Source organism: Schistocerca nitens, chromosome 3 (assembly GCF_023898315.1).
Source record: "Schistocerca nitens isolate TAMUIC-IGC-003100 chromosome 3, iqSchNite1.1, whole genome shotgun sequence".
Taxonomy (NCBI): domain Eukaryota; kingdom Metazoa; phylum Arthropoda; class Insecta; order Orthoptera; family Acrididae; genus Schistocerca; species Schistocerca nitens.
In genome coordinates this window covers 243,674,657-243,690,737 of record NC_064616.1, presented here as the reverse complement: position 1 = coordinate 243,690,737, position 16,081 = coordinate 243,674,657, and the positions used below count along the sequence as shown (strand labels likewise).

General features: G+C 44.0%; 1 protein-coding gene across 1 annotated transcript in view; it reads left to right on the top strand.

Annotated features, from left to right (window-relative positions):
• Nucleotides 1–16,081, top strand: part of LOC126249558 (dual specificity protein phosphatase MPK-4) — a 106,985-nt gene that overhangs the window by 19,062 nt on the left and 71,842 nt on the right. Inside the window, exon 3 of the mRNA XM_049951222.1 lies at nt 2,622–2,753. Coding sequence (XP_049807179.1) covers nt 2,622–2,753 — 132 coding nt within the window. The remainder of the gene's footprint in view (nt 1–2,621; nt 2,754–16,081) is intronic.

The following is a 16,081-nucleotide window of genomic DNA, read 5'->3' as shown; positions in this document are numbered from 1 at the left end:
GTGATATGCTTCACCAGCATGTCATACCTGCCCAAGCGGAGAGAGACACATTGAACTCAACAATTTTCATGCAAGATGGCGCCCACCACACATTGCTTGTGAAGTTCACCTGCTTATCCGACATACATTTGGAAATGATCAAATTATCAGCCGATCATTTCCAAATGCTTGGCTGGCATGATCACGTGATCCCACTCCCTGTGATTTCTGGTAGTGGGGCTACCTGAAGGACAGGGTTTATCAGGGGAACATTCACATGTGCTGATCTGAAGTGCAGCAAATCAAGAGAGGTAGCCAGCATACCTACAGATATGCTTCCTTCTGCTGTGCCAAATGCAATCCTGTGCTTTCAGACTCTTCTGGACACTGATGCGCACCATATTGAGCCCCTTTTGTAGCAGTAATGGCACTGGTGTGTAATGGTATGATGTACTGTAGCAGCACATTAAAAGTGTTTCAATTGAATTGATTCTGCATTATTTCTCTTCCGTTTGTCCTTGTCATTAATGTTACCAAGTTTGGTACGTGTATGGTAATTAGTTTCCATGTTGTAACATGTAAAATGGGGAAAGTTTAATTATAACCACCCGATATTTGCTTCAAAACTTAAGATTCCAGAATTTTAGATAATATTTATTTATTTAAACATGCAGGGATTATCTCTCAGTTACGTGATTTGTCATCGTAGTACAATGAAAAGAACTAACTCTGATGTACTTACACACAGATGTTTTGAGAGGGTAGAACAGATGGTTGACAGTGGTTCAAGGAATCATTCCAGCATTTTCTTGAATGATTTAGGAAAATTTAACGTAGATAGTCAGATAGAGCAAACTCCATCCTCCCAAATATGTGTTTAACAGCTACATTGCTGCATTTGGTTGGCTCCTATTGTGCTTTTAATCATACACAATTTGCAACAGATAACTTCTATACAAATTATAAATTAAAGTCCATTGCCACGTTTTTCTGTCAGTGTGAACACTAATCTCGGGAAGTGCTGTAGGGATTTTGATACGATTTTACTAACAGGTAGACTAGCCCACAAGGAAGTCCAGCTGTAGATAATTAGTGCCCCCTGTGTGGAGCCAGGCTGAGTTTCTAGTATAATGTAGCAGATACTTCAGTTTCAGCATTTTGTTGACAGGGAACAAGCAACTTTATTAAATTCCTTAAAGTGTTTATTAACGGTTCTGTCAACAGTCGCAGTATTTATATTCGGCAACTAGTTTCAAACCTTACAGGTTCATTTTCATGCCTGACCTATGGAAGGTGCACTGACTGTGCCAGATTGTAATAATAAAAATCGGACTTGCAACACATGCTTTATAAATGTTTGCAGAATGCCACTTTGCTGTTTATTATTAAGATCAGCACTGTCCGTGCAGCCCAGTTAGGACAGGCTTGAAAAAGAACCTGTAAAGTTTGAAACTAGTTGCCTAATATATATACTGTGACTGTTGACAGAATCATTAATAAACACTTTAAGGTATTGTAGTAGAGTCAGTGAAAGAAGATCCCTGGTAGTTGCAATAGTCTTGGTGCATCTACTTTGCACATCTATGTCAACCAGTCACCTAAAGCAATTTTGTGTATGTGTCTATGGCAATGTCTCAATGTAGTCGCAACTGTATGGATGACTTGTTTTCACCTGTAGCCATTTGCACTTCACAGTTTAAAGGCAGCAACAACACTGACAGCTGTCAAGGATTCTCTCTTGCTGACTGTGCGATAGCCCCTTTTTTAATCATAATATACCATAGCTGTAGCTTCATGTTTTGTGGATCATTTGTATGATTAATCATAATCCCCCCCCTCCCAAAGAAAAGTGTGTCAGATGGTTGGAAGAAAACACTGGTCACACCTGTCTACAAGAATAGTACCAGAAATGATCCACAGAAGTACCAGCCAATGTCTCTGGAGTGAATCTATTGTAGAGTTTGAAAACATATAATGAGCTCAAACATAAGGAAGTAACACTCCCGTAGTGACTGCAAAGACAGGATTAGATCTATGGCACAATGCACAGAGGCAGCAGCCATTCTTCCTATTTGCAGTATGCTAATGGACCAAGAGGAAACCTTAATGTATGGTACAGTGGGAAGTATACTTTGCCATAAAATTCACAGTGATCTGCGGAATATAGCAGTAGATGTAGATATTCCAAACAGATCTTGACTAGGATTTTGCAAACAATCTTTTTTCATGAATAGGCTGCAGTATCCTCAAGTACTGAAGAGTCAGTGACATGCAACTAAATTTTCAATCGTTCCATATCGTGTTACTGCTCATATACATATTTGCACCCTGTGAGCACACTTGTGAGCCATTCATACTGTCATGAATTGCTACTGCATTTTTAGTTGAGTGAAGTGTACAAGTCTGCATTTTTGTACGTTTGATGTTAGTAACCGTTGCTTGCATAAGATCAAATTCTGCTCTACATAATTTGGAATATTTATGCAGTTTTTTTTTCTAATAATACTTTTGGGTATGTACTAGATAAGTATAATAAATAAGTAAGAACTATCATTCAGATATTTTAAAATGATATTTTACATGCCTTTATATATGAATTACTAAAAGTACTATTTATACCATGTGATGATCTCCTCCATCAGGAAATCTTACAGCAGCAACTGATTTAGAAGCTCTGGAAAAATATAAAATAAATCACATACTGACTGTTGATTCTTGTCCTCTTCCCAAGAACATTGTCATGGGTCCAGGAATCAAAACAAAATTTATTCAAGGTAAGAATGGCAACTTGGAATTGTTTTGTATTCTTTCACACACTTTGTAATAAATAACATTAAATATCATTACCTATATGCATCAGTCTCGATATAATTATGATTTGAAGAAAGCAGGTCACATCTCATTTGAAACCAAAGTGCACATAATATGAAAGTAACTGTGGAAAAAAACACATTTCAGCTTGTACATACAGTGATACCTCATTTCAAGTGGTGGCCAGGGTGGGAGAAATTTGCACACCTTTTCTTGTACATATCCAGTGTACCAGAAGGAAACTTGAGACGTTGTATGTGTCTTTAAAGTTTTGTGTTGATTATTGATTCCGTCTCACTATTGTAGGGTGAGTTAGTAACATGTTTTTGCAAAATTTAGTATGTTGTATAAAGTGGCTGTTTACCAAAGGAAGAAATTAGGTCTACAAAATTTTACCACTTGTAGACCACTTAGATCGTAAAACTATGGTGCAGTCTTTATCTTCCCAGAAGTTCTTCATGTGTTGGCTAATGGCCTACCTCTGTTCATTTGATATAACTCTCCTAGGTTTTTTTTGGTGGATGGGTGATTTTGCAGTGTTGATCAGTAGCCTGAAATTTTTCCAGTCCTGTGTGGTGTCCTTTGTGATTGTAAGTCTTCTGAAGTGCCTTCTTGTCTCTTCCAGCCATCTCTGAGTTTTTTTTATTTTGAAATGAAACTGAAAATGTTCTTCATTAGCCTAGCCTATTGTCATTCACGCTATGAATATGGCTGTAAAACTTTAATCTCCTCTTCTCTAATGTGTCTGGAATTGTTTCTGTATGTTTGTTTAAATCTTCATTTCTCGTATTAATCCCATTATTTTTGTTCTTTTGTGGCCCTAAAATTTTTCTTTGTATTGGCCTTTCTTTCTTGTCCGGTCATTCTTATTCACCCATCTTATTTGGTCTAAGGCATTCAGATCTGTGTAGTGCTTCGCGTTACTGTTGTTTGTCACTGATCTTTTATTATTCAGTTTTGGGTGAAATTGTATGCAAATTCCATTTTTATTTATTTATTTATTTATTTATTTTCGTCTTTCTTTACATGTGTTGCCTGATCCATTTTATTGCATCTGTTCTCCCAAATATTTAAACTTATCAACTCTTCCAATATCTCCATGTTGATTTGTATGTATTTTTTCTCTCTGTGTGCATGTGTTCACTGTATTGTGTTTCCTCATATGATATTTGTTATCTAGATTTAGGGTGCAATTTTATGACATTTTTCTGTGATTGTCTTTACAACTAATTTGTCCTTAAAAATAAGTGCATCAGCATCAGCAAAAGTGAGACACTTCACTTCGAATATTCCTCTGCCTTGTCCCAGATGGTTTCCTTCAATGTTTTTCTCTTGTAGTTGTTTATCCTTCCCTCACACCAAACTGAAGAGAATTGGTGAGAGCTTATCGCCCTGCTAAACTCCTGAGTTAATTCTGAAGGGTTCGGGAATTTCTTGCAGAAATTTTTTCGAAGTCATGTCTGTGAGTCAGTTAATTGTCTGGTAGCTTTGTTGATATCTGCTTCTTTTAGTGTTAGAAATACTGTCTGTTTACAGAATTGTAGGCTTTCTGAAAGTGTTAAGATATAGGTGGCTGGAAGTAAAGACATGACTCGGTAATGGCTGCTATCTGTAATGTCTCCCTTCTTATATGGTAGATGGGTTATGGCTTATTTCCAATCATCTGATATTCTTTCTTTCTACCAGAAATCTTTAATAACCTCATGAATGATTTCAGCCGGTTGCTTCCCTCTCAGTTTCCACATTTCAGCTTATACCCTGTTGTCTTTCCCTATTTTTCAACTGGCCAATGTATTTTTCAGCTTGATGCAGTGATGGTGGTTCTGAAGGGGGGTTTTTGTTGCTGTTTAGAAGGTTCCTGAAGTATTTTGCTAATAACTTGCATCTGTCTTCATTTTTGGTAATCAGTCTGCCTGCCGAATCTTTGAAGTGAAATCTTACTGGCTTCTACTGTGTTGTTTATTTTTTGAAAACTTTATAGAAGTAACTATTGTTGTTCTATCTGAAATTTGTATTCATTACTTTTAATAGTTTTTGTAGCATTTGTGTTTCGTCTGTTTCCTGATCTCAGGGATTGTGTTCATGTATATCTTCTATCACATAGTCACATATCGTGTTCCACCATCTTTTTTTTTCTTCTTTTTCATGGTTGTTGTTGTTCTTTCACTGGTTCTATTATGGCTTCTCTGATCTCAGTCCAGTGTCCCATCATCTTTGTGTGAATCTGTTTAATGAATTTATTCCTGTTGTCTGACAAAAATTGTGTGTGTCAATTATGTGGACTTCTTAAATGTTAGGTGTTGATAGTTTTGGTTGAAATTTGGCTTTGATATCTGTTGAAAAGATGTAAGAGTCTGTGCTTTGTTCCATTCTGACAAATATGTTCATGATTTCTCAATGGTTTTGTTTAGTTTATTTCCACATGATCCAGTTGATATGAGCCTAAATGTTATTAGGAGAAGACTAGGTCTTTCTTCTCTGTGGTAATTTTCTGAAAAAGCTTGACATTACTTTTAGGTCGAATTGTCTGCAGAATTTGATACCTTTCTCTGATCTTGTTGGTGTGTTTGTGTGGGGGAAAATTTCCTATTGCAAAAGTATTGAGGCTTTCATGGCCACTTTTTGACATACTGATGACTTACAAACATACCGCGATCGAAGTGTGTCTCAGGACCCACTCGCAATGTTGGGAATATATAACATACCCTTTACATGTGGAAAAGTCTGTGTGAGAATGACTAGGTGATCCATTTTGTGGGTCACTGAACATAAATGGCATTGTAGGTTGGGGCAGGTGGAGAAATTGGCCATGGCAGAGCACGTGCTGCGTGAGACCAACCACACAATGAAATCTGTCGACACAGGAGCCATTGTTGTGGAGAAGAGCTACCATGGTCGCTTGTTCATGGAAGCCACAGAGATCCACAAACATGACAACTGCTTTGTAAGAAAGAGGAAAGCCTCGAGCTAAAAGGATCTGGGATTCCTGTGCTACAGCGAACTACTGTAACAGGTAGCAAGAGGAGAAGTGCTGTGGAAATAACCATGGAAAAGCCTTCAGACATTGACATGACAGGTTCGTATAATTTCTGGCCATGGGCTAGACTCCAGTCTAGTCATGGCCACCAGCAATTGAGGGTGAAGCTCTGGCAATGCCAGCCACTCATGCTTTCGAAAAATCAGAAAGAATAGGCCTGAGGTATTCCTGCCTGTCATAAGAGGCAACTAAAAGGAGTTTCACACGTTTCGGCCTTAATGTGATGGTCCCCTGTTGGGTTTGACCTTCATTTTTCAAAATTTTCCCGAAGAGTGAGCCAATTGGGGAAGGGCACCTTACATGGTGCATTGTGTCCATCATGCATTGAGATCTTCAGCCCACTTTCTCGTTGTTGCATTGCAGTCCCACCCATTCTCCATCTCTTGGGTGAGGACACCTTCCTGGATGCGCTTTCCACCATGCACTATGCAGTGTCGCTTTCTGCGTCGATGATGACCATGGACGTCTTTGCACCTGATATCCAGCACGGTAGTCAGTCTGTTTTGGTGGGGCCGCCATGTATTCTGTTGGTTGTAGCCCTCTGACCACACAGGGATTGCTCTGCTGATGCCTGCACCGTTAACTCCCCACGTATGCCAAGGGGTAGATGCCCATCCCCCTGGGGCATCAGGACTCCCGGCAGTGGCCATCCTGCCAGGTGGCCTTTGCTGCAGCTGGGTGGCTCCCATGGGGTGGTCCCCTAGTCAGAGTGGGTGGCATCAGGACGGATGACATGTGATGAAGTGTAGTCCATGATCTCTTGCTGGTGGTGAAACACCAGCAGTCTTTAAACGGTCACAAGCTCAATTCATTGCACAGAAGTACGACCCCAAATCGTTTCCCTTCCTGGCCACACCATGGGAGGGACGTCAAGCTAAGGATGGCAGCGGCTCTTCTTTGCCCCGGTACCTTGTATGTTCAAGAGCTGATGGGGAATCTTCCATGACGATGAAGCCTCAGTTTTTTGTTGAGAATTTAGAGGACAAGTTTGGGGAGGTGGAGGGCTTGTCCAAAATGAGATTTTGGTCAGTCTTGATCGAAACAGCATCTTCTGCCCACTCATGGGCATTACTCGCATGTGACAAGCTGGGGGATGTTTCTGTAACCATTACACCCCATAAGAACTTAAATATGGTCCAGGGTATCATATTTCACAGGGACCTTCTTTTGCAGTCTGACAATGAGCTGCGTGCCAATTTAGAGTGATGTGGTGTACATTTCGGCCGGCGTGTCCACCGGAGTCTGAGGGATAATCAGGTTGCCACCGGTGCCTTCATCTTGGCCTTCGAGGGTGATAAATTGCCCGAGAAGTTCAAGGTGATGGTCTACCACTGTGATGTAAAGCCCTTTACCCCTCCCCCGATGCGGTGCTTTAAGTGCTGGAAGTTCGGCCATATGTCTTCCTGCTGTACTTCAAGCATCACATGTCGAGATTGCAGATGCCCATCACATCCCAGTACTCCATGTGCCCCACCTCACATCGGTGTCAACTGCGGAGAGCGCCATTTGCCTTGCTCGCCAGACTGCAGGATTCACCAGAAAGAAAGGAAAATCACAGAGTACAAGACCCTGGACTGACTGACCTACACTGAGGCTAAGAGAGAATTTGAACGCCTGCATCCTGTACGTATGACATCGTCTTACACTGCCACTGCCACTGCCACTGCCACTACAACAGTTCTGGCACCATCAGCTCCACCAACCCCAGTCACCTCTCAGAACCGGAAGACTACACCTGCCCCATCGATGGTCGGGGGAGGGGGGAGAGGGGGGCGGCCATTTCCCTCCCAGTTGCTCCTACACCACCTACTTCGGGAGCAACACCCCCCCCCCCCCAACCATCGGGGACGTCTGTCCCCACTTCTAAGCCAGAGAAGCATAAGGCTTATTTGGCTTGTCTTGCTAGGAAAGGGTCCCTGGGGTTACTCCCTCCCCAGGTTTCTGCTAATGGGAAAGATGACACCCGCCAGTGGCTGAAGAGCCCAAAAGCATCTGGTAGAGCTTCACACTCATCCTCAGTCCCGGAGACTAAGCCAGTGAAGTCCTCCCAGCCAGGGAAATACAAGGATCAGTGAGAGAAATCCAAAAAGAAAACCCCTAAGACCAAGGAAATTGCGGTGGCACCCACAGGCTACCTACAGGCTCTGCGTCTGAGGATTGGGTGGATATTTTGGCATCTGCTGAGGACTTATATCTCGCTAGACCCTCAGACACAATGGTTATAGACTGCTCAGGCAATAAGTTGGTGGCAGCAGGTGACTCTGAGGTGTAAACTATCTCATTGAATGTTCCATACCTTCCCAGTCTCACGATGATGTCATCCTCCAGCGGAACTGTGACAGTTTTTTCCACCGCCTGGCTGAGCGACGGCAACTGTGAAGCATTACACCTGCTATCTGCATTGCCCTGCAGGAAACATGGTCCCCGACAATGTGGACCCCTTCACTCCATGGCTATAAGGGATATTACAGGAACCGTAGGGACTATAATCGAGTGCCAGGTGGAGTTTGCGATTATGTCCTAAACTCAGTCTGTAGTGAACCTGTGCCCCTTCAAACCCCTCTTGAAGCTGTGGCTGTCAGAATAAGGATGACACAGGAAATAACTGTCTGCAATGTATATCTTCCTCCAGATGGTGCAGTACTGCTGAATGTATTAGCTGCACTGATTGATCAGCCCCCTGAACGTTTCCTACTTTTGGGAGATTATAACTCCCATAACCCCTTGTGGGGAGGCACTGTGCTTACTGGCCGAGGCAAGGATGTCGAAACTTTACTGTCTCAGTTCGACCTCTGCCTCTTAAATACTGGGGCCGCTATACATTTCACTGTGGCTCATGGTAGTTACTTGGCCATTGATTTATCAATTTGCAGCCCAGGACTTCTCCCATCTATCCGCTGGAGAGCACATGACGACCTGTGTGGTAGTGGCCACTTTCCCAGCTTCCTGTCACTGCCCCAGCGTCAGGCCCACGGACGCCTGCCCAGATGGGCTTTAAACAAGGCGGACTGGAAACTTTCACCTCTACTGTCACCGTTGAATCTCCCCTACACAGTAACATCGATGTGATGGTTGAGCAGGTGACTACAACAATTGTTTCTGCAGCAGAAAGCACAATCCCTCGCTCTTTACGGTGCCTGAGGTGTAAGGCAGTCCCTTGGTGGTCATCGAATGTTGGTGAAGCAATTAAGGAGCTTCGATGAGCTCTACAGCGGCATAAGTGGCGCCCTTCCATGGAGCACCTCACAGTCTTTAAACGGCTCCGTGCCTGGGTTCACCATCTTATCAAACGACAGAAGCAGGAGTGTTGGGAGAGATACGTCTTGACCATTGGGTACCATACGTCACCTTCCCAAGTCTGGGCAAAGATCAAACATCTTTTCGGGTACCAGACCCCAACAGGTGTTCACGATGTTACCATAAATGGTATGTTATCTACCAATGCAAATGCGATTGCCGAGCACTGTGCTGAGCAGTTTGCTCGAGCCTCTGCATTAGAGAATTACCCCCCACCCCTTCGCACTCTCAAGCGGTGGCTGGAAGGGAATGTCCTCTCATTCACTACACCCACAGTGAATCCTATAACCGCCCGCATCTCGTGGTTGTGCGGTAGCGTTCTCGTTTCCCACGTCCGGGTTCCCGGGTTAGATTCCCGGCGGGGTCAGGGATTTTCTCTGCCTCGTGATGGCTGGGTGTTGTGTGATGTCCTTAGGTTAGTTAGGTTTAAGTAGTTCTAAGTTCTAGGGGACAGATGACCATAGATGTTAAGTCCCATAGTGCTCAGAGCCAATCCTATAACCCCCCATTTACAGAGTGGGAGCTCCTCAGTGCCCTTGCACATTACCCTGACACAGCCCCTGGGCCTCATCGGATCCACAGCCAGATGATTAAATATCTCTCATCTGATTACAAGCGACATCTCCTCATCATCTTCAACCGGATCTGGTGCGATGGTGTCTTTCCATCGCAATGGTGGGAGAGTACCATCATTCCAGTGCTCAAACCCGGTAAAAACCCGCTTGATGTGGATAGCTATCGGCCCATCAGCCTCACCAACATTCTTTGTAAGCTACTGGAATGTATGATACGTTGTCGGTTGGGTTGGGTCCTGGAGTCATGTGGCCTATTGGCTCCATGTCAGAGCGGCTTCTGCCGGGGTTCCTCTACCATTGATACTCTTGTGTCCCTCTAGTCTGCCATCTGAACAGTCTTTTCCAGACCGCAACACCTGGTTGCCATCTTTTTTTACTTACGTAAAGCATACGACATGACGTAGCGACATCATATCCTTGGCACATTGTATGATTGGGGTCTCCGGGGCCCGCTCCTGATTTTTATCCAAAACTTCCTGTTGCTCCATACTTTCCATGTCCAAGTTGGTGCCTCCCATAGTTCCACCCATATCCAGAAGAATGGAGTCCCACAGGGCTCTGTATTGAGTGTCTCTTTATTTTTAGTGGCCATCAACAGTCTAGCAGCAGCTGTCAGGCCCTCCGTCTCACACCTTCTCTGTATGCAGACGACTTCTGCATTTTGTACTGCTGCCCCAGTTCTGGTGTTGCTGAGCGTTGCCTACAGGGAGCCATGTACAAGGCACAGTCCTGAGCTGTGGCCCACAGCTTCCGGTTTTCAGCTGCAAAGTCATGTGTCATGCACTTCTGTCGTCATCATACCATTCATCTGGACCCAGATGATCCACTCACTGTAGTGAAGACATATTGATTCTTAGGACTGGTTTTCAATGCTCAATTGACTTGGCTTCCTCATCTTCGTCAGCTGAAGTGGAAGTGCTGGCAGCACTCAATGTCCTCCGTCGCCTGAGCAACACCAATTGGGGTGCAGATCACTCTACGCTGCTGCGGCTCTACAGAGCCCTTGTCCAATCCCCAGTTGACTATGGGAGTGTGGTTTATGGTTTGGCAGCGCCCTCACTGTTGCATTTACTCGAACCTGTGCACCACAGCGGGATTCAACTAGGGACAGGGGCTTTTAGGGCGAGTCCGGTGACCAGCATACTGGTGGAGGCTGGGGTCCCTCCAATGCAAATCAGATACGCACAACTGCTCACCAGTTACGTTGCACACATTCGTAGTTTTCCTGCGCATCCGAATCACCGTCTCGTTTTCCCGCCTGCGGCAGTCCATCTCCTGCATCGACGGCCCAGATCGGGGCTAAAGATTGCGGTTCACGTGCGGTCCCTTCTCTCCTAACTGGAGTCCTTCCCTTTACCACCTCTACTTGCGGCCCATTCACGTACGCCTCCATGGTGTACGCCTCGGCCGCAGCTTCGTCTGGACCTTTCACGTATCCCTAAGGACTCCTTTAACCCTGCGGCTCTCCGCTATGACTTCCTCTTGATTTGTGATGTGTTCCGGGGCTCTGAAGTGATTTACACCAACGGCTCGATGGCTGATGGTCGCGTTGGCTTTGGCTACATTCACGGTGGCCATATTGAACAACATTCCTTACCCGATGGTTGCAGTGCATTCACTATAGAGCTGGTGGCCATTTCTTGTGCACTTCCATATCTGCTTTCATGCCCTGGGGAGTCTTTTCTTTTATGTACTGACTCCTTGAGCAGCCTGAAAACTATCAACCAGTGCTATCCTTGTCATCCTTTGGTAGCGTCCATCCAGGAGCCCATCTGTACCCTGGCACGGTCCAGTCGCTCAGTGGTGTTCTTCTGGACCCCTGGTCACATCGGAATCCCAGGAAATGAACTTGATGACAGGCTGGTCAAACAGGCTACACGGAAACCACTTCTGTAGATGGGCATCCCCACAACAGACCTGCGTTTGTCATTATGCCACAAGATTTTTCAGCTTTGGGAGACGGAATGGCAAAATCTCAGTACACACAACAAACTGCGAGCCATTAAGGGGACCACGAATGTGTGGAAGTCCTTGATGAAGGCCTCTCGCAGGGACTCCATGGTTCTCTGCTGGCTCCGCATTGGCCATGCCTGGGCAACCCACAACTACCTCCTGCACCGTGAATACCTGCGTGAGTGTCGGTGCGGTGCCCGGTTGACAGTGGCCCATATTCTTCTGCTGTGTCCTCCTTTGGCTGCCCTGTGACTTCATCTTCGGTTGCCGGACTCGTTACCATTAATTTTAGCAGGCAACGCCTCATCGGCTGGTTTGGTTTTAAGTTTCATTTGTGAGGGTGGGTTTTATCATTCGATCTGAGTTTTAGTGCATGTCCTTTGCCCCTCTGTGTCCTCCACCCTAGTGCTTTTAGGGTGGAGGTTTTAATGTGTTGCAGGGTGGCTGGCTTGTCCTTTTTATTTTTGTGGTCGGCCAGCCACTGTAATCTGCTTCCTTGTTTTACTCTCTTCTAACTGTTTCTTGCATCTCTCTATTTTCTTGTTGTTTTGTTTCTTTTAGTGTTTGTTGCCTTTCCTTCGTTCTTGTGGTGTTTCCTTTCTTTCTTTTTCGTGTTATATGTCTCGTCTGTTTTATTCTCACACTTGTGGTGTAGTTTTATTAGGAACAAGGGACCGATGACCTCACAGTTTGGTCCCTTTCCCCCTCTTTTAAACCAACCAACATCAGAAAAATCCTCAAACAAATGTTGACCAAAGAACTTGTGACAGAAGCCAACAGGCAATATGTCAAACTTCCTATTATTTCTTTGTAATTAATTCTCTTCTCTGCCAATCAGTGGATTGAAGTCTTCTAAGACTACTTCTGCATGATGCTTTCATATTTTTGACATGTCTTTTTCTAGTGGTTCCCAAAATTGTTTGACTTTTTCTGGATGTTTTTATTGTCCTAGATGGTAGGTTCATTTCCTTTTATGATGGTATAGCCATAGTTTGCTGATGTAAATGGGATGAGTGATATTCACTGTGATGTGGATGTAAAATTTGTTATAGATTCTGTTATATTCCATTTGACCATAAAAGCTGCTCCAAGCATAGTGACTTTCTATTTATTCTTTATGGTCTGTTTACCTTTAAAAGTACTGTAGCCCTCCGTTTCAAATATGTTGTTATCTCCGTGTCTGCTTTCCTGAAGTGCTGGTGTGAGTATGTTACATCTGTTTAATACATCCATCAATTGTTTAAGTTTTGCAGTCTTAGTAAAGTGTTGATATTCAGTGTGCCTGGCAGATATTTTTTGTTAGGCCTTATGTGGGAAGTTTTAGAGTGCTAAGAGTCTTCCTTACATGATGGTCTAGGGTCTTTCATTGTATATATACGAGAGATTTTTTTGTTTTGCTCTTAATGCAATTTGTTTTAAATTTTACATTATAATGAAAAAAACTGTGTACAAATAATTGCATTGTTGTTTTGACTCATAATATCAAAATAAAAATTAGTTTGAGTTGGAGGGGTCAGTAGAGAATAACCAATTTGTTACCCTCTTGCTTACTCATTTAATTTTTAATGCTGATATAATAGTGAAAAGGATCTGTAGAAGGAAGTGGAGTGGAGCACAGTAAATTAATTACAGGTGTTTAATGAACTGTAAACAGAGGGATTCTCCACAGACATGCAGAGTTCTCAACTACTGCTTGTAGAGTCCTTACTTTTTTTTGTAACAGTTTCCTTCATGGGAACAGCAAACCCTCACATTGATTGAGTGCTGGCATATGCCTTCACCAACACACCTGTTGACACAAGGAAACATTGTATGGCAGGTGCTGAACTAAGTGTGCCTATGACAAGAGAAGACCAAGACATGATCCTCAGGCTACACACCGGGGCAGCATGCATATAGGCCACCACTGCTGACTGAGCTGTCTCAAACTCTCAATCTCCATACCTCAATATGTTGCACTGTGGTCTAGTCTTCGACAGTGACAGTTGTCGCCTTGCACCTTAGCTAGCTGTGAGGAAACATTAATCATTGTATATACAGGGTGTTTCAAAAATGACCAGTATATTTGAAATGGCAATAAAAACTAAACGAGCAGCGATAGAAATACACCGTTTGTTGCAATATGCATGGGACAACAGTACATTTTCAGGCGGACAAACTTTCGAAATTACATTAGTTACAATTTTCAACAACAGATGGCGCTGCAAGTGATGTGAAAGATATAGAAGACAACGCAGTCTGTGGGTGTGCCATTCTGTACGTCGTCTTTCTGCTGTAAGCGTGTGCTGTTCACAACGTGCAAGTGTGCTGTGGACAACATGGTTTATTCCTTAGAACAGAGGATTTTTCTGGTGTTGGAATTCCACCGTCTAGAACACAGTGTTGTTGCAAAAAGACGAAGTTTTCAACGGAGGTTTAATGTAACCAAAGGACCGAAAAGCGATACAATAAAGGATCTGTTTGACAAATTTCAACGGACTGGGAACGTGACGGATGAACGTGCTGGAAAGGTAGGGCGACCGCGTACGGCAACCATGGAGGGCAACGCGCAGCTAGTGCAGCAGGTGATCCAACAGCGGCCTCGGGTTTCCGTTCGCCGTGTTGCAGCTGCGGTCCAAATGACGCCAACGTCCACGTATCGTCTCATGCGCCAGAGTTTACACCTCTATCCATACAAAATTCAAACGCGGCAACCCTTCAGCGCCGCTACCATTGCTGCACGAGAGACATTCGCTAACGATATAGTGCACAGGATTGATGACGGCGATATGCATGTGGGCAGCATTTGGTTTACTGACGAAGCTTATTTTTACCTGGACGGCTTCGTCAATAAACAGAACTGGCGCATATGGGGACCCGAAAAGCCCCATGTTGCAGTCCCATCGTCCCTGCATCCTCAAAAAGTACTGGTCTGGGCCGCCATTTCTTCCAAAGGAATCATTGGCCCATTTTTCAGATCCAAAACGATTACTGCATCACGCTATCTGGACATTCTTCGTGAATTTGTGGTGGTACAAACTGCCTTAGACGACACTGCGAACACCTCATGGTTTATGCAAGATGGTGCCCGGCCACATCGCACGGCCGACGTCTTTAATTTCCTGAATGAATATTTCGATGATCGTGTGATTGCTTTGGGCTATCCGAAACATACAGGAGGCGGCGTGGATTGGCCTCCCTATTCGCCAGACATGAACCCCTGTGACTTCTTTCTGTGGGGACACTTGAAAGACCAGGTGTACCGCCAGAATCCAGAAACAATTGAACAGCTGAAGCAGTACATCTCATCTGCATGTGAAGCCATTCCGCCAGACACATTGTCAAAGGTTTCGGGTAATTTCATTCAGAGACTACGCCATATTATTGCTACGCATGGTGGATATGTGGAAAATATCGTACTATAGAGTTTCCCAGACCGCAGCGCCATCTGTTGTTGACAATTGTAACTACTGTAATTTCGAAAGTTTGTCTGCCTGAAAATGTACTGTTGTCCCAAGCATATTGCAACAAATGGTGTATTTCTATCGCTGCTTGTTTAGTTTTTATTACCGTTTCAAATATACCGGTCATTTTTGAAACACCCTGTAGTTGTGATATGGATACAGACAAGATTCAAGAATTAGTACATGTTGATTGATTGCTGTTAACCACAGAACTTCAGACTGGACATCATTGAAGTTAAGTACTTACTTGGTTCCTGTAATAAAGTGTATTTTAACCAAGTGTGCATTTTGTGTAGTAGTGAGAGGAAACTGGCCACCCACTTATCATACCATCCTCTCCTCATACAGCCAGGAACACAAAACATTACAAGACAACATGGCTACAACAGATTGGTATAGAGTTGAAGCGGCATGGAATGATGTACTTCAGAATACTGCTCACTGTGTCCATGACATTTGATAAGTTACACTTGCTTGCCCAGGTTGTGCTAAGTGGCAAGTACTTCTGAGAAATCAGCATTCGTTTGCTGGGTATGTTATGAGCTTAGGAAACCCGGATTTCCTGAGTTGGGGACTAGTGAGTGCCTTCAGTCCTTTGGCACTGTAAGCACTGGGCATGCTTCGGCAATCACTGTGTGGCAAGCCAGTAGAACGTTGTGTCACGGGGAATGGGGATCTTGGCTTAACCGCCAAGGTTGAGGAGATGGTAAAAGCCTCAGGAAGAAGAAGAAGAAGAAGAAGAAGAAGAAGAAGAAGAAGCTGTCAGTCTCAAAGTGTGCTACAGACCAAACATATATGTGTGGCTGTTGAGGTGAACAGTCATTACCAGTCAACCTCTGAGGAACCTGCCACACCTCAGTTTTAGAAGGCTTACCTAGACAAGCAGGGCTCTGTCTGGGCAGACCATTTTCCGTAGCTGCCCTTGGGACTAAGATAGAACCCCCAATTTTCTCTCTTTCAGATCCTAGTGCATGGGTGTAGCTAGT